The 21,567-nt window shown below is 52.1% G+C and overlaps 1 protein-coding gene across 3 annotated transcripts in view; it reads right to left on the reverse strand.

The window, feature by feature from the left end:
* Window positions 1-21,567, reverse strand: part of RUVBL2 (RuvB like AAA ATPase 2) — a 41,769-nt gene that overhangs the window by 1,094 nt on the left and 19,108 nt on the right. The window contains exons 1-12 of one of the 3 annotated variants that reach the window (XM_007997482.3): window positions 21,171-21,484; window positions 15,274-15,328; window positions 11,928-11,983; window positions 10,522-10,663; window positions 7,805-7,934; window positions 7,584-7,650; window positions 4,945-5,051; window positions 4,762-4,855; window positions 4,220-4,343; window positions 3,742-3,836; window positions 3,525-3,643; window positions 228-347 (exon numbers count right to left, since the gene is read on the reverse strand). In XM_007997482.3, the coding sequence (XP_007995673.1) occupies window positions 228-347; window positions 3,525-3,643; window positions 3,742-3,836; window positions 4,220-4,343; window positions 4,762-4,855; window positions 4,945-5,051; window positions 7,584-7,650; window positions 7,805-7,934; window positions 10,522-10,663; window positions 11,928-11,983; window positions 15,274-15,328; window positions 21,171-21,182 (1,121 nt within the window). In that variant the 5' untranslated portion in view covers window positions 21,183-21,484. Of the gene's footprint in view, window positions 1-227; window positions 348-3,524; window positions 3,644-3,741; window positions 3,837-4,219; window positions 4,344-4,761; window positions 4,856-4,944; window positions 5,052-7,583; window positions 7,651-7,804; window positions 7,935-10,521; window positions 10,664-11,927; window positions 11,984-15,273; window positions 15,329-20,711; window positions 20,921-21,170; window positions 21,485-21,567 lie in introns of those variants that run through there. The other 2 variants (XM_073016201.1, XM_073016202.1) reach the window with 2 other exon arrangements.

Here is a 21,567-nt window from a genome sequence, read left to right on the forward strand (position 1 = left end):
GACCATGCCCAGGGCGCTGGCCCCCACACCAGTCATGGGTACCTCGCCTCCCTTTCCCACCATGGCTCCTGCTCCCGGATCGGCGGCCACTGTCTGGGTGCCAGATCAGCCCTCTCTCTTGCAGGCCCAGCCACCATGCCAGTCCGCCAGACCTCAGTGTCGGCATTTGTCAAACAGGGTAGACCCCAGCCCCGCCTCTCAGGCGCACGGCCTGGTCCTGCCCGCACCGGATGCGGAGGATCTGCTTCGTGTCTTTCTCGCTGTAGGGGGTGGTGGAGACAATAAGCAGCCGGTCCAGTAGGTCTATGGGGATGCCGTGGGGGCTCTGGTAGCTGGTGCCCCGGATTCTGAGGAAGAGGCAGAGGGGGCTGTCAGGGGGATGTTCCCTTTTCATTCCCTTTGCTGGAAACACTCCCACCTCCCATCACCACCCACTCAGTGGGCCCAACACCACTTAACCTTTAGCTCGTGTCTCCTGTCACATGATGACATCACCCCCTGATGACGCAGCCTTCTACAACTGTGTCAGTCCCCCAAGGACACCTTTCCGCAGAGCTGGGCTGCTTTAAGCTAGCTCTCTGCCTCCAGGATTACTGGATCAAGGTCCCACTCCCGTGCTTGACATGAAGCTTCACAAAGGAGGGGACAGAACCTGTCTTGTTCCCTGCTGCAGCAGGGCCAGCCCAGGGCTGGTGCCAGGGTATACAGTCAGTTCCCCTTATTCACCGCAGTGAGGCTCTAGAAAGTCACTGTGAACACTCCAATTAGCCGATCCTGAGCCACTGCTCCTAGTGGAATACAGGGTTAGGCTCTCTTGAGCCTTTACTCACGGTATTTTCGTCAATCAATATATATATAATCTGGGTCTATGTGTGTTTTCATTTGTGTGTTTCTGTTATATGTTTTTGAAGATGGAGTCTTGCTCTGTTGCGAGGCTGGAGTGCAGTGGCATGACCTCGGCTCACTGCAACCTCCGCCTCCTGAGTTCAACCGATCCTCCTGCCTCAGCCTCCCAAGTAGCTGGGTCTACAGGCACATGTCACTATGCCCAGCTAATTTTTTCTATTTTTAATAGAGACGGGGTTTCATCATGTTGGCTGGGATGGTCTCGTCGTTCTCTTGACCTCGTGATCTGCCCACCTCAGCCTCCCAAAGTGCTGGGATTACAGGAGTGAGCTACTGCACCTGGCCTCATTTATGTGTGTTTCTATTTTCATGTGTTTATGTAATATCACTGTTTATTCTCTAACATGGAGCTCATGTCAACAGCATTCTAACTTGGGCTCAGCGAAGCGTCTGTAACATGGTATTTCCTCCGTCAGGCATCACAGCCTCCTTGCACTTAGAATACCAGACAGCACTTCAGCACTGTACACAGGAAACATTTCAAATGGCAATATCACCAACAAATGGCCCCAAAAAGTTTTTTTTAAAAAAAAGGCACAAAAATGTGACAATACTTTGGGAGGCTGAGGCATGCGGACTGCTTGAGCCCAGGAGTTGTAGGCCAACCTGGGCAACATGGCAAAACCCCATCTCTACAAAAAAATACAAAAGTACAAAATAAAAAATAAAAAATAAAAAAAATAAAATTAGGCCGGACACGGTGGCTCACCCCTGTAATTCCAACGCTTCGAAAGGCCAAGGTGGGCAGATCACGAGGTCAGGAGTTCGAGACCAGCCTGGCCAATATGGTGAAACCCTGTCTCTACTAAAAATACCAAAATTAGCCAGGCATGGTGGGGGGTGTCTGCAATCCCAGCTACTCGGGAGACTGAGGCAGGAGAACTGCCTGAACCCGGGAGGCAGAGCTTGCAGTGAGCCAAGATCGTGCCACTGCACTCCAGCCTGGCAAGAGAGCTAGACTCCGCCTCAAAACAAAAACAAAAATTAACTAGGCACAGTGGTGCACGCCCATGGTCCCAGCTGATGAGGAGGCTGAGGCCAGAGGATTGATTGAGCCCCAGGGATGGTGTGTGTGTGTGTGTGTGTGTGTGTATGTGTGTGTGGCAGGCACTGAGGCTGCAGTGAGCCATGATCATGCCTCTGTACTCCAGCCTGGGCAACAGAGCAAGACCCTGTCTCAAAAAACAAAAGTGAAAACGTAGTACTAAATAGAATACAACAAGAACACTTATTTACAGCACGAGCTAAAGGGAGCAGCCAGTGTTGCCTCATTCACACCCAGCTAGGAAAGTGGGTGTCAGGTGACTCGAATTCGTGCTCGAAAGCAGGGCAGATATTTACTTGCGGATTACAAATAAATCTTAGCAAGCGAGGAGATTCTCAGATACGGAGTCCACAAACAACCAGGGCTGCCCGTAGCTGCTGCCTCCCACAGGAGGTGCCCCTGGGCAGTCCCCAAGCCCTGACCTGCGGTTTCTGTGAAAACACCATCAGCCCTGGGGGTCTCTTCCAGTGTCCAGCCACCGAGAGACTAAATTCGGGCTCTGCCACTTTCTAGACTTGGGACCTGGGCAAGTCACTGGGCCTCACTGTCCTGCCCTGTAAAATGGCACTGAGGTGACATCTACCTTCTGAGCTGCTTCTGCAGATCCAAGGAGTTAAGAGCCAAACACAGAGCCAGGCACAGCGGCCCACCATCCTCTGTAGGATGCCTGCTTCGTCCCTTTTGTGGTGCCCACCCCAACCGCCCAGTTTCAGCTCGGCCCACAGCTGCAGTCCCCAGCCTTCTTTGCCACCAGGTACGGCCCTGAGCCTGAGCAGCGCCGGGCAATGGGATGTGGGTACAAGGGTGGGGTGCAGCCTGTGGATCACAGCCTATGGGGGCTGCCTGCCCTCCACATCCCCCTGCTTCCTGCGGGCCAAAATGGGGCGAGGTGGAGAAGACAGCCAGCAGGCATGGTAGCGGGTGCCCATAATCCCAGCTACATAGGGTGCTGGCAACACCTGGGAGACGAGGTTCCCAGGCTTCAGCACAGCACAGTACCCTCTGTGTCACAGCAATCTGTCCCCGGCATCCTCAGACCAAACACAACATTAAGAGTTCCCCACGCACACGGTGCTGGCAACACCTGGGAGACGAGGTCCCCAGGCTTCAGCAGAGCATGGTACCCTCTGTGTCATGGGAATCTGTCCCTGGCATCCTCAGGCCAAACACAACAGTAAGAATTCTGTGAATGAAGTTGTTGGGTCGAAGTGACTGAACAGTCGTAGTTTATGTCGTGTCTAACAGATGTCACTGTGCTTCCCTTAAGATTAGAAAACATCCCACAGCACTCCTGTGAGTTTCCTGCAGCGCCCTGGGGCGCTTCACACGCAGTTTGAAAACTGCAGCCTTGGGGGCCAAAGGAGTAGCAAGACAGAAAGGCAGCAAGAACAGTCTCTGGGCTTCCTCGGGGAGCAGAGCTGCCTCCCACCCGCCTTTTGTAAGGGAAGAGTGCACACCGCAGTCATAGGTCCCTCCCTGATCAGGTGTCAACACAGGCTCCCTGTGGACCCTCTGACCACATCCACTGCCCGGAGCATCCCGTTTTCCCCAGAGGCCCCTGCAGCTGGCTCACCGCGTGATGCCACGGTTGGTGGCCATGATCAGGACGGGCGCCATGTCACTCTCCAGGGCCCGATTGAGGAAGGAAAAGCTCTCAATGTCCAGCATGTGGACCTCATCAATGAACAGCACCTGAGATTGGGGTGTGTGTGAGAGTCGCCACCCACGTCCCTGCTTCCCCAGCCCACCCCCACCCCGCCACCTGCCCCGGCCATGTCTCGGGTCCTCACTCCAGGGATGATCTCCGCCTTGCCCTCCTCGCGCCACTCTGCCACCTTGGCATTGATCTGCTCGCGGACTTCTGACTTGATCTCCCCTGTGTCACCTATGTGAGGCACAGGTTGCATCAGGGAAGTCAGAGAGGAGGTGGGTTCCAGGGCCAGAGTGTGACTAAGACAGAGGAGGATGATGCAGGGGTGGAGGAAGGGGAGCAAAGCAAGGAGGGAGGAGGAGACTGAAACATCCCCAGAGAGGATGAACAGAGGCAGAGAACACAGGATGGAGAGAGGGCAGGGCGACACCCCCATCACAGCACCAGCGGTGGGGGGAGGAAGTGGACTTGCAGGTGGAGAACAGAGGCAGCCATGGGCCAGAGTTACAAGAAAGGGTGTGGAGCAAGTGGGCCACACTCGGAGCTCAGGAACAGAGGGAGCCCGAAGGAGGCTGCCAGGCCTGGGGCAGGGCAGGGCAGGGCAGGGGGGGCCTCACCTGAGAAGAGCGCCAGGAAGCCCTGGGTGCGGGAGTTGATGACATCGATCTCGTGCAGGGACACGGTGTGCACCACCTCCTTGCGTTTCTGGAGCTCCCCATCCGGGCACTGCACAAACTTGGTCTATGGGGCGGGGGTGGGAGAAGAAGGGAGGACACAGGGCAGGGAAGGCCATGAAGGGTGGCCCTAAAGGCCTCTGTCTGGGGGAGACTGGAGCTCCAGGAAATGGAGCTGGGAGGCTAAATGGGGTCATCCGGAAACCCCAGGCCCAGGAGGTAGTCAGGACTAGGGGTGTTCCAGAGAGCTAAGGGTCATGGGGGCTCCTGGAGGACCTCAGAAGCCACAGGCCACATGTGGTGATGTGAAGCTACAGTGCCAGGCTGAGGGACCCAGCTGTCCTAGGGTTACAGGGAAGACCCAGGAGTACCAGGACAAAAAGTCAGGGTGACAGGAAGATCCAGACCCCATGGGTCACGGGGGTGATGGAGATGAAAACACCCCAGTGCTGGGGGCGAGGGGATTGCAGGAGTCCCGGCCGCACCTGGGAGCCCATAGCGTCGTAGTCACGGGCGCGTGTGAAGGAGCGGCCCAGCTTCGAGATCTTGCCCGTCGCCTTGTCGATGGTGATCACGTCCCTACAGGGGGTGGGGGGTGGGGTAAGGAAAGGAATGGGCCCAAGCTCGCCCATTCCCCTGGCTGCCTGGCATGGCCCCTGACTGCTCACCCAGCCTGGACCTTGTCCTTGGTCAGGGACTCAATCATCTTGGTGCCCAGGTCATAGATGGTCTCCATCTCTGTGGTCTTGAGGGTCAGTTTGCCCACCTTGGAGCCCTGAGAGTGGGGACAAGCCAGGGAAGGGGATCAGAGAGAGGGCCCTGATGTTGCCCCAGTGCCCCCAGTGTTGATAAGCTTCTGGCTCTGCTCTGGCCTCTGCTTACACAGCTTCAAAATGGGCACGACACAAGGAAGCTCTTCGGGGAACAGATATGGTGTGCTCACCAGTCTGACGTGGTGATGGCTCCACGGGTGAACATGTATGTCCCAATCGACCATACTGGACACTTGGAATGTGTGCAGCTTTTTGTATGTCAATTAAAACTCAATAAAGCTTTTTTTTTTTTTTTTTTTTTTTTTTTTGAGGCGGAGTCTTGCTCTGTCGCCCAGGCTGGAGTGCAGTGGCACTATCTCGGCTCACTGCAAGCTCCGCCTCCTGGGTTCACGCCATTCTCCTGCCTCAGCCTCCCGAGTAGCTGGGACTACAGGCACCTGCCACCACGCCCGGCTAATTTTTTTGTATTTTTAGTAGAGATGGGGTTTCACCGTGTTAGCCAGGATGGTCTCGATCTCCTGACCTCGTGATCCACCCATCTCGGCCTCCCAAAGTGCTGGGATTACAGGCTTGAGCCACCGCACCTGGCCATTTTTTTTTTTTTTTTTTTTTTTGAGATAGTGTCTTGCTGTCGCCCAGGCTGTAGGGCAGTGGTGCAATCTCGGCTCACTCCAACCTCCACCTCCCAGGTTCAAGCAGTTCTCCTGCCTCAGCCTCCCAAGTAGCTGGGATTACAGATGTATGCCACCATGCCCAGCTAATTGTTTTGTATTTTTATTATTTTTAATGTTTTTTGAGACGGAGTTTCACTCTTGTTGCCCAGGCTGGAGTGTGATGGCGCGATCTCGGCTCACTGCAACCTCTGCCTCCTGGATTCAAGCAATTCTCCTGCCTTAGCCTCCTGAGTAGCTGGGATTACAGGCGCCCACCACCATGCCCAGCTAATTTTTTGTATTTTTAGTAGAGACAAGGTTTCACCATGTTGGTCAGGCTGGTCTTGAACTACTGACCTCAGGTGATCCGCCTGCCTCAGCCTCCAAAGTGCTAGGACTACAGGCGTGAGCCACCGTGCCTGGCCATTTTGTATTTTTAGTAGAGAAGGGGTTTCACCATGTTGGTCAGGCTGGTTTTGAACTCCTGACCTCAAGTGATCCGCCCACCTCAGCCTCCCAAAGTGCTGGGATTATAGGCGTGAGCCACGACACCCGGCCAAAACTCAATAAAACTCTTAATAAAAATAGTAAACAAAAAACATGCCTAAAAAATAAAGTCTATTGGCCGGGTGCGGTGGCTCACACCTGTAATCCCAGCACTTTGGAAGGCCGAGGCGGGTGGATCACGAGGTCAGGAGATAGAGACCATCCTGGCTAACACGGTGAAACCCCGTCTCTACTAAAAAAACCAAAAAATTAGCTAGGCGTGGTGGCGGGCACCTGTAGTCCGTCCAGCTACTCGGGAGGCTGAGGCGGGAGAGTGGCATGAACCCAGGAGGCAGAGCTTGCAGTGAGCCGAGATCACGCCACTGCACTCCAGCCTGGGCAATGAGATGCTGTCTCAAAATAAATAAATAATAAAATCTATTATAAACAACATAGGCCCAAAGTCCCGCAAAATTGCCAAAAGTCACACTTTGACATTCCTATTTTATACCCAAATAAAAGCTGTTTTTGTTGATCACAAAATCAGAAAACATAGCTATGCAAAAAGGAGAAAACAGAAATTGAAAAAAAAAAAAAAAAAAAAAAGAAAAGTAAAAGGCCAGGTACGGTGGTTCACGCCTGTAATCCCAGCACTTTGGGAGGCCGAGGTGGGCAGATCACGAGGTCAGGAGTTCGAGACCAGCCTGGCCAACATGGTGAAACCCATCTCTACTAAAAATACAAAAATTAGCTAGGCCTGGAGGTGCATACCTGTAATCCCAGCTACTCGGGAGGCTGAGGCAGGAGAATCACTTGAATCCAGGAGGCAGAGGATGCAGTGAGCTGAGATTGCACCACTGCACTCCAGCCTGGGGGACACAGAGAGACTCTTGTCTCGGAAAAAAAAAAAAAAAAAAAAAAAAAAACAAGAGAGCAAATCACTTGTATCATGTAAGCTGGACAGGACACGCCTTTTGGCCACAGAATGGGTTTTGAAGTCTGCTGAGAATTCACTAACAGATCTCTCTCGTTATTTCACTACCTCAGTTTCTATTGCTCATAATGTCCCTCATGAGGGGATAAGTCACTGTCAAGTTAACTGACCTCCTACTGTAGGTCAATTTATTTATACCCAAATAAAAGCTGTTTTTGTTGATCACAAAATCAGAAAACACAGCTATGCAAAAAAGGAGAAAACAGAAATTGAAAAAAAAAAAAAAAGAAAAGAAAAAGGCCAGGTACAGTGGTTCACGCCTGTAATCCCAGCACTTTGGGCTCTAGTCTGCAGCTAGAACATTCCATGGGATTCTGACCTCAGTGCACACCTGACACCTACTGTCTCCAACCCTGGTGCTGGCGGTGGCCTCAGCAGGGTACAGACTCACACAGACTCACCGTTCCTGTTGCCGGTCGATCAATCTGGATCTCCACCACTTCCCCTTCGATGATCTCCGTCTCCTCCCTAGCCAGAGAGCAGATCTAAGGAGACAGCCTGACACCTGTGCCCTTGGGAATCACAACCTCCCCCGAGCTCCGGGACAAAGGACAAGCCGCCCGGGGTGTGGAGTTGCTCCCAGGCTCTGGGGACTGGCACCCGCCTCGGGTTGCCTGCTTACTTGATGCGAACGCCGATGGACCGCCGGAAGGCCTGCGTTAGCGCCTCAGTCTTGCTCATCTCCAGGGAGAAGATTTCACTGCCGGCGATGGCTGTGAATGGTGTGTCAGGACCCAGGGCCTGCGCCATGCCTGGGGAGGAGGCAGTCCGGGTAGGTGAAGCCGCTCTGGCCCTAGGTCCCCGACACCTGCTCTGTGGCAAACTAGCTCTTCTCCCACCCCAGGAAAGAGGGTTCAGTGCCATCCTACATGTAAGGACTTGGCTCTGAGCTGAGCAGAGCCCTGGGGAGGGGGAACTGGAGAGAGGGGTTCAGCCACGAGGCAGACAGTGAATGAGAAGCCAGGGAGGGCAGGTTGCTCTGGCAGGCCTGGCTTAGAATCCCACATTGCCCAGAGTGTACACCCTAGAACCTCGCCACACCTCAGTCTCCCAGCCTCTATGAGCTGTTTAGCCTCAGAGCTGGGCGATGGGGAGCAGGGACGAAGGCCAAGGGGCTGCCACAATAGTTATAAGTGATGAAGGCAGATTGCCTGGGTTCTGATCCCAGATCCACCACTTAGTGCAGTCGGCACCGTGTGATCTGGACGGCTCCCCAAGTCTGTTTCCCCCTCGGTCTGATGGGGATGATAACAGAACAGGTGCCGGCATGGCATGACACCCTGCTTAGAAGCAACTATGGGCAGGCAGGCAGGCAGGCACTGGTGCTCAGTGGTAACATGGTTGCACAGCCTGAAACCGGCACAGGGCAGGGCGCTCGACCGCCTGTGGCCTGGGGTGGCTGGCAGGAAGCAAGGCTGTCTCCAGCAATGGCTCTGAGCGTCAGACCTTTCCCTCCAGCTTCCTGGCCACAAAGTTTGGCCCAATGTGGGGCATGCCCTTACAGACAGGCTGTTGCCACACCCTCCTGCCCAGTGTCAAGTGGTACCTCTTCTTGGTCCCCTTTGTGGATGCACAATGGCCCTCAGCACAGAACTCGGCAAGTATCTGCTGAGGACTGAGTGGACGAGCATGGCCCATGCCACCTGGGGACACCAGGGGTCCTCTCTGCCTCCATCACTAGACTAAGGAGCGTCCCCCTCAGGGCGAGGCTAGCCTCACCCCAGTGCTGCCCAGCACAGGGTTTGGCCTGCAGGAGGCTTTGCCTGGGAGACACAAGAAGAGGAAAGGCAAGGCCAGGCACGGTCACAACATGCCTAAAAAATAAAGTCTACAGGTTCACGCCTGTAATTCCAACACTTTGGGAGGCCGAGGCAGGCAGGGGGAACACCTGAGGTCAGGAGTTTGGGACCAGCCTGGCCAACAGGGTGAAATCCCATTCCTACTAAAAATACAAAAATTAGTTGGGCGTGGTGGCACATATCTGTAATCCCAGCTACTTGGAAGGCTGAGGCAGGAGGATCACTTGAACCCGGGAGGCAGAGGTTGCAGTGAGCGAAGATCACACCACTGCACTCCAGCCTGAGCAACAGAGTGAAACTCTTGTCTCAAAAAAAAAAAAAAAAAAAAAAGGAAGAGGAAAGGAGAAAGGATGGAAGGAAGGAAGGCACTGTGTGTGCCACATTCTGGGCCTGGACATGCTGTCCCCAGTGTCCGCCCAGGAGCCTCCTGGCCATCCTACTAGGCTTAGCTCAGGTATCCACTTCTCTGGAAGCCTCTACCGACAAATGCCACCACATGCCCCGTTTTCCTACCAAGGTCAGGCGCCTCCTCTGTCACATGCTACCTCTGCTGTAACACGTCACCTTGGAAGGGATTGTGTCCATGACCACCTCCTCCAGACCAGGAGCTCTTTGAAGTCAGGCCTTGGTCTAACTCATCTATGGGTCCCCAGTGTCCAGTGCAAGGCCTGGCACCCCAACAGGCACTGCTTTATCTTCACTGAAGACCTGGCTGTTACTCTGATTCTCCCTGCCTGGCCCCATCCTCAGCACAGAGGTGGGAGTGAGTGGGAAGAGCAGTGGGTTAGGAAAAGCTTCAATGGGGCAGAGATGCTGAAGTAGGGTTTTGAAGGATAAACAGGAGTTCAACAAGGAAGAAGAACAGCTGGGAGTGAAAAAATCATAAATCACTAGTGGACTGCAACAGAGATGCTGGGTGACTCCTCAATACCCACATTCCCCTTCCTTCCTTAGTTCCAGAACCCTCATTTTCTTTCCTGTTTTCTTTTTTAAAATTTTTTATTTTTACAACCTGTTGTCCAACAGAAGAATCCTCATTTTCTTAAGGCAAAAATGGTCCAAATTATGAAATTTAAAAAAACATCTAATGTCCCAGCCTCCCCAGAAGCAGAGTGTGATCATACGATTAAATTCTAGTCAATGAGATATAAGCAGAAGCATGGAGGATTTCCAAGATGACTGCTTAAAGGAAGCCAACTCGAGGGGGTTCACCCTCATGGTAACTCTTTTCTTCCTGCTGCCTGGATTATGAATGTGAAGGCTGGAGCTCCGGCAGCCCTCTTGGAATACAACGTCCTCTTGACACTGGAACCAAGTGCAGAGGATGATGAGGCAGGAAGACAGAAAACTTCCTGGAACTACTTAATAAGCCCCAAATGGCCTACCTCTAGATTCTTCCACAGCGGAGAACGAATTCTGAGTGTTTAAGCCACCGCCACTTTGGGTCACCTGTTAAACGCAGCTGATCCTGACCCTGACTCACACAGGAGGAGTTATTTGCCAGGGACCAGGAGAGTTCCTGCCCTGGGAGGTTTCTTACCCATGGCGATGGCCGTCTTCCCTGTGCCTGGCTGGCCAGCAATAAGGACTGCCCGCCCGGCAATCTTCCCTTCCCGGATCATCTCCAGCACCACTCCGGCTGCCCGCCGTGCCGCCAGCTGACCCACCATGCCCTGCGAAGCCTGTGGGTGGGAGGCAGCACATGAGGTGATTTCCTACGGGGCTACCACTGCATTTCTGTTTGTTTGTTTTTGTTTTTTGTTTGTTTGTTTGTTTGAGACGGAATCTCGCTCTGTCGCCCAGGTGGAGTGCAGTGGCCGGATCTCAGCTCACTGCAAGCTCCGCCTCCCGGGTTTACGCCATTCTCCTGCCTCAGCCTCCCGAGTAGCTGGGACTACAGGCGCCCGCTACCTTGCCCGGCTAGTTTTTTGTATTTTTTAGTAAAGAGAGGGTTTCACCGTGTTAGCCAGGATGGTCTCGATCTCCTGACCTCGTGATCCACCCGTCTCGGCCTCCCAAAGTGCTGGGATTACAGGCTTGAGCCACCGCGCCCGGCCCTACCACTACATTTCTACCACATCCTGGCTAGTGAGATGGAAGCAGACATTACTAGCGGGACTTCTGGGAAAAGCCAAAAAAGCTTTCTCCGCTTTTTTTTTTGGAGACAAGATCTCACTGTGTCATCCAGGCTGAAGTACAGTGGTATGATCATGGCTCACTGTAGCCTTGACTTCTAGGGATCAAGAGATCCTTCCACCTCAGCCTCTTGAGTAGCTGGGACCACAAATGTGCACCACCATGTCCAGCTAATTTTTAAAATTTTTTGTAGAGACGGGCTCTCACTATGTTACCCAGGATGGTCTCAAGCTCTTAGGCTCAAGCAATCTTCCCACCTCAGCCTCCCAAAGCATTGGGATTATAAGCATGAGCCATTGCACCCAGCCTAATTTTTTTTTAAGGTGGCAAAGCAATTGCTACCCAATTCCAACTCTTTTTTTTTTTTTTTTTTTTTTTGAGATGTCACCCAGGCTGGAGTGCAGTGGCACAATCTCAGCTCACTGCAACTTCCACCTCCCAGGTTCAAGCGATTCTCCTGCTTCAGCCTCTTGAGTAGCTGGGATTACAGGTGTGCACCACCACGTCCGGCTAATTTTTATATTTTTTGTAGAGACGGGGTTTCACCATGTTGGCCAGGCTGGTCTTGAACTCTGACCTCAGGTGATCCACCCACCTGGACCTCCCAAAGTGCTGAGATTACAGGCACGAGCCACCACACCCGGCCTAACCAATTCTTTAGTACCAAGAAAACCCACGTGTGGCTGAAGTTTATGGATATGTAGCCAAAGGTCCAGAAGACTGTAACGTAGTCCCCACACTCCCCAGGGCCCTGAGTACCCACCACCCAAGACCTTCATGGAAAGGCCCTCCCAGCCTCCTCTGTTCTACCTGCCGAGGCTCCAAAGCATCGTCCAGCCCCAGTCCCCGGATGTGGGAGTGGGCACCTATATGAAGGGAAAGAACAAAGGCTCAGTTACTAGCCAGCTTGCTGCACGTGTGGCCTGACCCCTCTGAGCCCTGGTTTCCTTCTTTGTCAAAGGGGTGGGTGGGAGTAGGGAGTAAGGGGTTGGGGGAATGAAGGGGCACAGGGGAAGGATATCCCAAATTGGCACCTCCCTAGCAAGATGGCTGAAGGTGGTAAATGCTCAATGAACTGGAGCTGCTCTGAGGATGCATCCTAGTTAAACGAAAGTCACTGAGACCTGAGTAAGCACATAATTGTACCAAGAACTAACCACAAGGGCTAATGATCACAATTATTTCGTGTTTATGGCTTATACAGCACCCACATGTTCTCAGTTTATTCCATATGACCCTGCAAAAAAAGAGCCCTGGCTGGGGCCGGGCGCAGTGGCTCACGCCTGTAATCCCAGCACTTTGGGAGGCCAAGGCAGGCGGATCACTGGAGGTCAGGAGTTCGAGACCAGCCTGGCCAACATGGTGAAACCCCGTCTCTCTTAAAAATACAAAAATTAGCCAGGCGTGGTGGCAGATGACTATAATCCCAGCTTCTCAGGAGGCTGAGGCAGAATTGCTTGAACCTGGGAGGCGGAGGTTGCAGTGAGCCGAGATTGTGCCACTGCACTCCAGCCTGGGCGACAGAGCAAGACCTATCTCAATAAAACAAAATAAAATGAAACAAGAGTCCTGGCTGCTATCACCCTGAAAGCACTTCTGGGTATCAAAATGGCAAGAGTCCCAGGACCTATTGATATGAATGGGGAGGGAGCTCAGAGAGGTTAGGTCCCAAGCCCCCAGCCACACAGCCAGCGAGAGGGGAAGATGGGATTCCAGTGCTTTACATTAGATGAGGGTTAAGCAAACCTCAGCCTGCAGGTCAGCCACCTGTTTTTGCAAATAAAATTTTACTGGAGCTGGGCGTGGTGCCTCATGCCTATCATTCCAGCACTTTGGGAGGCAGAGGCAAGCAGATCACCTGAGGTCAGGAGTTTGAGACTAGCCTGGTCAACATGATGAAACTCCATCTCTACTAAAAAATGCAAAAATTAGCCTGGCATGGTGGCATGCACCTGTAGTCTCAGGTACTTGGGAGGCTGAGGCACTAGAGTCGCTTAAACCTGGGAGGTGGAGGTTGCAGTGAGCTGAGATCGCCCCACTGCACTCCAGCCTGGGCAACACAGTGAGACTCCATCTCAAAAAACAAAACAAAACAAAACAAAAAAAACCCAACCAAAAAATCTTTGTATTGGAACACTGCCATGCCATTTCATTTATATACTGTCTGGGGCTGCCTTCGCACTGCAAGAGGAGAGTTGAGTAGTTTCAACGAGGAAAGATTTACCATCTGACACTTTAAGGAAGATTTGCTGACACCAGTGCTTGACTATGAGCACCCCAAGGGTGGCTCCTGGGTGCAGCTAGTCTCTACTGGGTCCTCAGCTCCCAGGCAGTGCTTGGCTGTTCTTTTAATTTTTAAAATTTTTTATTGTTTTTTTCTGAGAGAGGATCTCACTTTGTCACCCAGGCTGCAGTGCGGTGGTGCAGTCACATCTCACCACAGCCTGAACCTCCTTGGTTCAAGCAGTTCTCGCAAGTAGCTGGGACTCAGGCATGCACCACCACCGTCAGCTAATTTTTTTATTTTATTTTATTTTTAGAGACAGGGTCATGTGACTATGTGACTCAGGCTGGTCTTAAACTCCTGATTCAAGCAGTCCTCCTGCCTCTGCCTCTCAAAGTGTTGGGATTACAGGCATGACCCATCGTGCCCGGCCATACTTGGCACTTTTTGTTTGTTTTTGAGATGGAGTCTCACTTTGTCACCTAAGCTGGAGTGCAGTGGCACGGTATTGGCTCACTGCAACCTCTGCCTCCCAGGTTCAAGCCATCCTCCCTAGTAGCTGGGATTACAGGCATGCACTACCATGCCTGGCTAAGTTTTGTATTTTTAGTAGAGACGGAGTTTCACCATGTTGGCCAGGCTGGTCTCAAACTCTTGACTTCAGGTGATCCACCTGCCTTGGCCTCCCAAAGTGCTGGGATTACAGGTATGAGACACCACACCCAGCCTCAGCACTTTTATTTATTTATTTATTTATTTATTTAGAGACAGAGTTTCACTCTTGTCACCCAGGCTGGAATGTAATGGCATGATCTTGGCTCACTGCAACCTCCGCCTCCCGGTTCAAGGGATTCTCCTGCCTCAGCCTCTGAGCAGCTGGGATTACAGGTGCACGCCACCATGCCCAGCAAATGTTCATATTTTTAATAGACATGAGGTTTCACCATGTTGGCTAGGCTGGTCTCAAACTCCTGACCTCAGGTGATCCACTGGTCTCGGCCTCCCAAAGTGCTGGAATTACAGGCGTGAGCCGCTGTGCTCAGCACCCTGGTACTTTTAATAGATGAAACAGTGTTGGCACACAGCCCCGAAGTGTTTTCTATCAACTACTTTATTGAATCTTACATTAACTGATGAGGTGAACTATCTTGCAGATTAGGAAACTGAGGCACAGAGAGGAACTAGTCCCTGGCCACATGGTGGAAAAGTGGCAGAGCTAAGCTTCAGGAATCCAGCACTGGGCTTCTAAAACCCACGTTCACAGCCAGGAGCCCTTACTGCCTTTCTCGGGGGCCCTGGATGAGTGAGTCTGCTGCATGAATGAATGCGGTCTCTCCCCTACCGGTAAAGCTCTTTGTGAGAGCGCACCCTGCTGGCCTCACTGCGCCTCAACTTCCTGCTCTGTGAGCCGGGGCCAGTGATTCCGCTGTTCTGAAAATTCAGTTCCATCAGCTAACAGTTGTAATATGCACCTCATGGGGTTACTGCAAGGGTTCCACAGGACGCAAACTCGTGCATTCAATGGTTATCTCTTGATCATCTGCTCTGTCAGGTCCTGTGCTAGGGACACAGCTAGGAACGAGACAGACCCAGTCCCTGCCCTCAGGGAACTCACCCCACAGTGTGTACTGGGTATACGAGGCCAAACCCAGTAAAGCACCCAGTAAATATCTATGACCTCCAGGCAAATACACTCGGGAACCCCACCAGGATAGCCAAGCTAGCAGCCTGGTCCCCACTGCATCATCTGACCCACCTCTGGAACTGAGGCTCCTCCTCCCCCAGTAGACAGAGGGAGTGGGGGAACAGTAGTGGGGGGCAGTTGGTGTGCAGGCCACCTCCCTCTCCATCTTAGGGGTCCTCAATAGGTTTGCTCAATCAGGACATATGGCAGGCAGGGCTTAGCTCCTATTCCTGACCCAACTCACTCACCGATTCGCTCAATCCTTGTCACATCACGGATCTCCGGGACTTTGGTTGTGGCTGTCTGGGGGTGCAAGAAGATATGTCAGAGGACAAGTGTGGTCCCAGCTTTCACCAACCGCTCCTCTGTCCCTCCCATGAGATGGTCCTTTCCACTCCTTCCCCTCATAGGTAGGCGATGGGTCAGGCGCCAGTCACCCCCACCCCTCTTGCCTGTTACAGCCTAATGGCTGCTTGGTGGAGCCCCAGGAAGACAAGGACTGTCTGTCTCATCCACAGCTCGGTCCTCAGGGTCCAGCACGTATTTGGTTATTTGGTGAAAGAATTAAGTCCTCCCTGTTTCTTTCTTTCTTTCTTTTTTTTTTTTTTTTTTGAGACAAAGTCTCACTCTGTCACCCAGGCTGGAGTGCAGTGGCCCAATCTCAGCTCACTGCAACCTCCATCTCCTGGGTTCAAGCAGTTCTCTGTCTCAGCCTCCTGAGTAGCTGGGATTACAGGTGCGTGTCAACACACCTGGCTAATTTTTGTATTTTTAGTAGAGGTGGGTTTTTGCCATGTTGGCCAGGCTGGTCTCAAACTCCTGGCCTAAAGTGATATGCCAGCCTTGGCTTCCCAGAGGGCTGGGATTACGGGCATGAGCCACTATGCCCGTCCAAGTCCTCCCTATTTCTTTATTTTATTTTATTTTATTTTATTTATTTATTTTTTTTTTTTTTGAGACGGAGTCTTGCTCTGTCGCCCAGGCTGGAGTGCAGTGGCCAGATCTCGGCTCACTGCAAGCTCCGCCTCTCGGGTTCACGCCATTCTCCTGCCTCAGCCTCCCAAGTAGCTGGGACTACAGGCACCCGCCACCTCGCCCGGCTAGTTTTTTGTAATATTTAGTAGAGACGGGGTTTCACCGTGTTAGTCAGGATGGTCTCGATCTCCTGACCTCGTGATCCACCCGTCTCCGCCTCCCAAAGTGCTGGGATTACAGGCTTGAGCCACCGCGCCCGGCCTATTTTATTTTTTGAGATGGAGTCTGCTCTGTCACCCAGGTTGGAGTGCAGTGGCCCGATCTCAGCTCACTGCAACCTCCGCCTCCTGGGTTTAAGCGATTCTCCTGCCTCAGCCTCCTGAGTAGCTGGGACTACAGGCGCCCGCCACCACACCTGGCTAATTTTTCTTGTATTTTTAATAGAGATGGGGTTTCACCATGTTAGCCAGGCTGGTCTCAAACTCCTGACCTCAAGTGATCTTTCCACCACGTCCTCCCAAAGCGCTGGGATTACAGGTGTGAACCACCGTGCCCTGACAAGTCCTCCCCATTTCTAATAACTGTGAGCTCCATAAGGACAGACACCAATGAGGAGCAGGCATGAAGCTGGACATGGTCTGGCCCCTGCTAATTTCCCAGCATCCCTTGCACCAGGCAGCCCCAGTTCTCAACCACCAGGCCTCGCACATGCTGGCCCGAGTCCAGACTGCTCTCCCTGCTTTCTCACTGAATTAGATCAAGTGCTGCCCCCTAGGGGAGGCCCTTTCTGACCACCACTCCTGCCACGCTAGTTCTAGGACCTCTAGACATTCAGACAGTTGAAAGTCCTCCCCCAGAGCCTAATCTCCCTGTGTGATCTCACATTCCTAAGGGAGATGGATGGATCAACATTCTCAGCTCCAGTGGACATGAGTCCCATGTGTTGAGCTCATTCAACAAGAATATACTGAGGCCTCCCATGTTGACAGTTCTCCAAAGAGAGAAGCCAGCTACCACGCCTTCTCACATGGGGGAGGGAGGTGAGTAAACACCACCTGGGACAATTCAGGAGCCCCTCTGGAGGTCCACACAAAACATGGACACGAGTATTCACAGTAGCACTATTCATAACAGGCAAAAGGTAGAAACAACCCACATGTCCATCAGCTGATGAATGGCGAACTAAAACGTGGTCTATTTGTGCAACGGAATATTATTCAGTCATAAAAAGGAATGGAGTTCTTTTTTTTTTTTTTTTTTTTTGAGACAGAGTCTCACTCTATCACCCAGGCTGGAGCGCAATGGCACAATCTTGGCTCACTACCAACTCCGCTTCCTAGGTTCAAGTGATTCTCCTGCCTCAGCCTCCCGAGTAGCTGGGATTACAGGTGCCTGCCACCACGCCTGGCTAATTTTTTTTTTTTTTTTGTATTTTTTAGTAGAGATGGGGTTTTACTATGTTGGCCAGGCTGGTCTTGATCTCCTGACTTCAGGTGATCCACCAGCCTTGGCGCCCCAACATGTTGGGATTACATGTGTGAGCCACCACTCCTGGCCAGGAATGGAGTTCTAATACATGCTACAACGTGGATGAACTTTGAAAACGTTATGCTGACTGAAAGATGCCACACACGAAAGACACGTATTGTATGTGGCTATATGAAGTAGCCACAATAGGCAAATCCATATACACAGAAAGACTAGTGGCTGCCTAGAACTGAAGACGGGAGGTATGGGAGGATTAGCAGTGACAGGTAAGTAGCATGGCGTTTCTTTTTGGGGTGATGACAATGTTCTAAAATTGACTGTGGAAATGGCTGCACAACTGTGAATATGCTAGAAAACACTGAGCTGTATACTTTAAATGGGTGAATTATGTAGTATGTGAATTCTATCTCAATAAAGCTATTAAGAAAAAAAACAACAGGCTGGGCGTAGTGGCTCCCACCTGTAATACCAGCATTTTGGAAGGCTGAGGCAGGCAAATCACCTAAGGTCAGGGGTTCAAGACCAGCCTGGCCAACATGGTGAAACCCTGTCTCTACTAAAAATACAAAAATTAGGCCAGGCACGGTGGCTCACACCTGTAATCCCAGCACTTTGGGAGGTCAAGGCAGGTGGATCACTTGAGGTCAGGAGTTCGAGACCAGTCTGGGCAATATGAAACCCAGTCTACACTAAAAATACAAAAAATTAGCCAGGCGTGGTGGCGGGTGCCTGTAATCCCAGCTACTTGGGAGGCTGAGGCAGGAGAATTGCTTGAACCCAGGAGGAGAAGGTTGTAGGGAGCACAGATCGCACCACTACACTCCAGACTGGGTGACAGAGCAAGACCCTAACACACGCACACACACGCACACACAGATACAAAAATTAGCTAGGCGTGGTGCACCTGTAGTCCCAGCTACTCAGGAGGCTGAGGCAGGAGGATCATTTGAACCTGGGAGGCAGAGGCTGCAGGGAGCCAAGATCACGCCACTGCACTACACCTGGGAGACAGAGTGAGACTCTGTCTTGAAAAAAAGCAAAACAAAAAAACAATCCTGGATGCTGGATCTTTGCATGTCTGTTACATTATTTTCTGACACTTCGGAATAGTTCATAATTTTTTTTTTTTTTTTTTTTTTTGAGATGGAGTCTCGCTCTGTCGCCCAGGCTGGAGTGCAGTGGCCGGCTCTCAGCTCACTGCAAGCTCCGCCTCCTGGGTTTACGCCATTCTCCTGCCTCAGCCTCCCGAGGAATAGTTCATAATTTCTAATGAGGAAAAGGAAGCCTAAGAAGCCAGCACGCTAACCTAGGCCACCTATCCCCAACTCTCCTTCCTTCCCACAGGTTTGTGTGTGTTTTTTTTTTTTTTTTTTTTTTTTGAGACAAGATCTCATTCTGTCACCCAGGCTGGACTGCCGTGGCCTCCACCTCCCAGGCTCAAGCAATCCTCCCACCTCAGCCTCCCCAGTAGTTAAGACTACAGGTGAGTCCCACCACACTTGGCTAATTTTCTTTTTTCTTTCTTTCTTTCTTTTTTTTTTTTTTTGAGACAGAGCCTCACTTTGTCACCCAGGCTGGGTCGACCCAGTGGCACGATCTTGGCTCACTGCAACCTTTGCCTCCCGGGTTCAAGCAATTCTCCTGCCTCAGCCTCCAGAGTAGCTGGGACTACAGGCATGTGCCACCACGCCCGGCTACTTTTTTTTTGTATTTTTAGTAGAGATGGGGTTTCACCATATTGGCCAGGCTGCTCTCGAACTCCCGACCTTGTGACCTGCCCGCCTCAGCCTCCCAAAGTGCTAAGATTACAGGTGTGAGCCACCACACCCGGCCTAATTTTCTTATTATTATTTTTTTTTTTTTGTAGAGACAGGGTTTCACTATGTTGCCACGGCTTGTCTTAAATTCCTGGGCTCAAGCAATCCTTCTACCTCGGCCTCCCAAAGTGTGGGATTACAGGCGTGAGCCACTGTGCCCAGCCCACAGATCTTTCTTTTCTTCTTCCAACGGAGAGGACATGCAGTTATCTAGCCCAGAGGAAGCCTCCTCCCTCTGGAGCCAATCATTTAGACTTTCTGGCCATCAATGGTCACAAGCTTTCCCTGTCACTGTGTGAACCTTCCCACCTACTGTCTCCTATAGAAAGCTGGAACCCAGGAACATAGGACATTACCCCCAGACTACAACCAGAAGACTAAGCATTCCCGGCCCACAAAAAAGACATGAATCCAGGAATCCCAAATTTAGCTCTGTCAACATAAACAGGCCCCTTACCAAGGACTGTCTCCTACAAAGACTTTCTCTTTCACCATAAGTCTCTCCAAAACCTTGCTGCCCACTGGCCCCATGAAAATCAAGATCATTTCAAAACTCAGTACCCACCATCCCCTCATACTTCCAATACTTTCTCCATGGAAGTTCTGGTCATAGCCTTCCTCTTCTACTTCCCTATCCACCTCCTCCTCCTCCTTGCCCTGGTGACAGCAACAGACTCAAATCTCACCCTCAGCTACCAGCAACTTTCTCTCCCTCCTTTCCTCCATCTTGACTGGGTTCATCATGGAAACAGAGGCACCTGGAAGCCCAGCCCAGTCCCTAAGTTCAAGTCACGTCACCTTTTTCTTTTTTTTGGAGACAGAGTCTCACTTTGTCGCCCAGGCTGGAGTGCAGTGGCGCAATCTGGGTTCACTGCAAGCTCCGCCTCCTGGGTTCACGCCATTCTCCTGCCTCAGCCTCCCAAGTAGCTGGGACTACAGGCGTCCGCCACCACGCCTGGCTAATTTTTTGTATTTTTAGCAGACACAGGGTTTCACTGTGTTAGCCAGGATGGTCTCGATCTCCTGACCTAGTGATCCACCCGCCTCGGCCTCCCAAAGTGCTGGGATTACAGGCTTGAGCCACCGCGCCCAGCCAAAATCACTTCTTTATTCAGGTATTTCTTGAGCAGGTGCCAGGCCGTTTCCTGGCCTCTACTTCATTCACGTGCATTCATTCATTCAAATATTCAAGTGATAATTTATTGAGCATTTACACCGAGACATAGCCCGTGTGAAATACTGGAAATATGAAAATGGCCAAAACGGTCGCATGACAAGATCCCGATTTCTGGGTCCCTAATCTTTTAGTCCTCTCCACGAAGACTCTCTTGTTCCTCGACAATTTCTTCCCACTAAAGACTCACTAGGCGCCCTCGCGCTCTCAGACACACAGAAGAGGTACCCGCCTGTGCTTCCAGCTTGGAACTCAAGTGCCATTAGCACCACTAACAATCCAAGGCTCCCAAATGGCTCGAAGTGCAAGGTCCTACAATATTCCTCATCACACTGGCGCCAAGGACTGCGGAACCGGCCGTTGCGCCAAGAGGATTTTGAAAGTTGGAGTTCCTATAGCATGATGGGGCAGACCTGAGATTCCGGGATCCCAGCCCCTTCTTTATTTCACTCCCTCAGACCCAGGAGCCCTGGTACCCAGCTCCCTCCTTCCCTCAGATCCAGAAAGTCCAGCCCCCATGTCCCCTTGTCCCCCAGATCTGGGAGGCTGATCTTCCTCCTCCTTCAGACCCAGGAGTCTGGCCCCCCAGATCCCTCCTCCCTCAGACCCAGGAGTGAGGGCCTCCAGCATCCTCCTCTCTCAAACTCGAGACTGCGAGCTCGCTCCTCAACCTCCATTCACCCACACTTACCACGGTTGCCATGATGCTCACCAACCGCCAGTGTCCTAGCGGAAACGGAAACGCGCGAGGAGCGAGATGTTCTGGCTCCTCTAGGCTAGCTCGTTCTCCAAAGATCTCGATGGTTCCTCATAAATACGTAAATCTTGTGGGGGCGTGACGGGACTTTAGGTCCCGCCCCCCCACAGGGGCTGCGCTGGAAGACGGGTGTACGGAACTCCTGGGTCCATTCGCGATGCCTCCTGGCTCCTCCTCCTTTTGCTCAGCCCCACCACCGCCCTGCTCAGGCTGATTGCAAAATTCTTAGCTGTTCTTTGAGTAACCACACGTCCTCCACGCTCCTTTTCTCTTTATCCCACCCTCCTCCTCCCCCCACCACTTTGAGGCCTCCAGCTTCAGATTGACAGAG

Source organism: Chlorocebus sabaeus, chromosome 6, assembly GCF_047675955.1.
Source record: "Chlorocebus sabaeus isolate Y175 chromosome 6, mChlSab1.0.hap1, whole genome shotgun sequence".
Classification (NCBI taxonomy): Eukaryota; Metazoa; Chordata; class Mammalia; order Primates; family Cercopithecidae; genus Chlorocebus; species Chlorocebus sabaeus.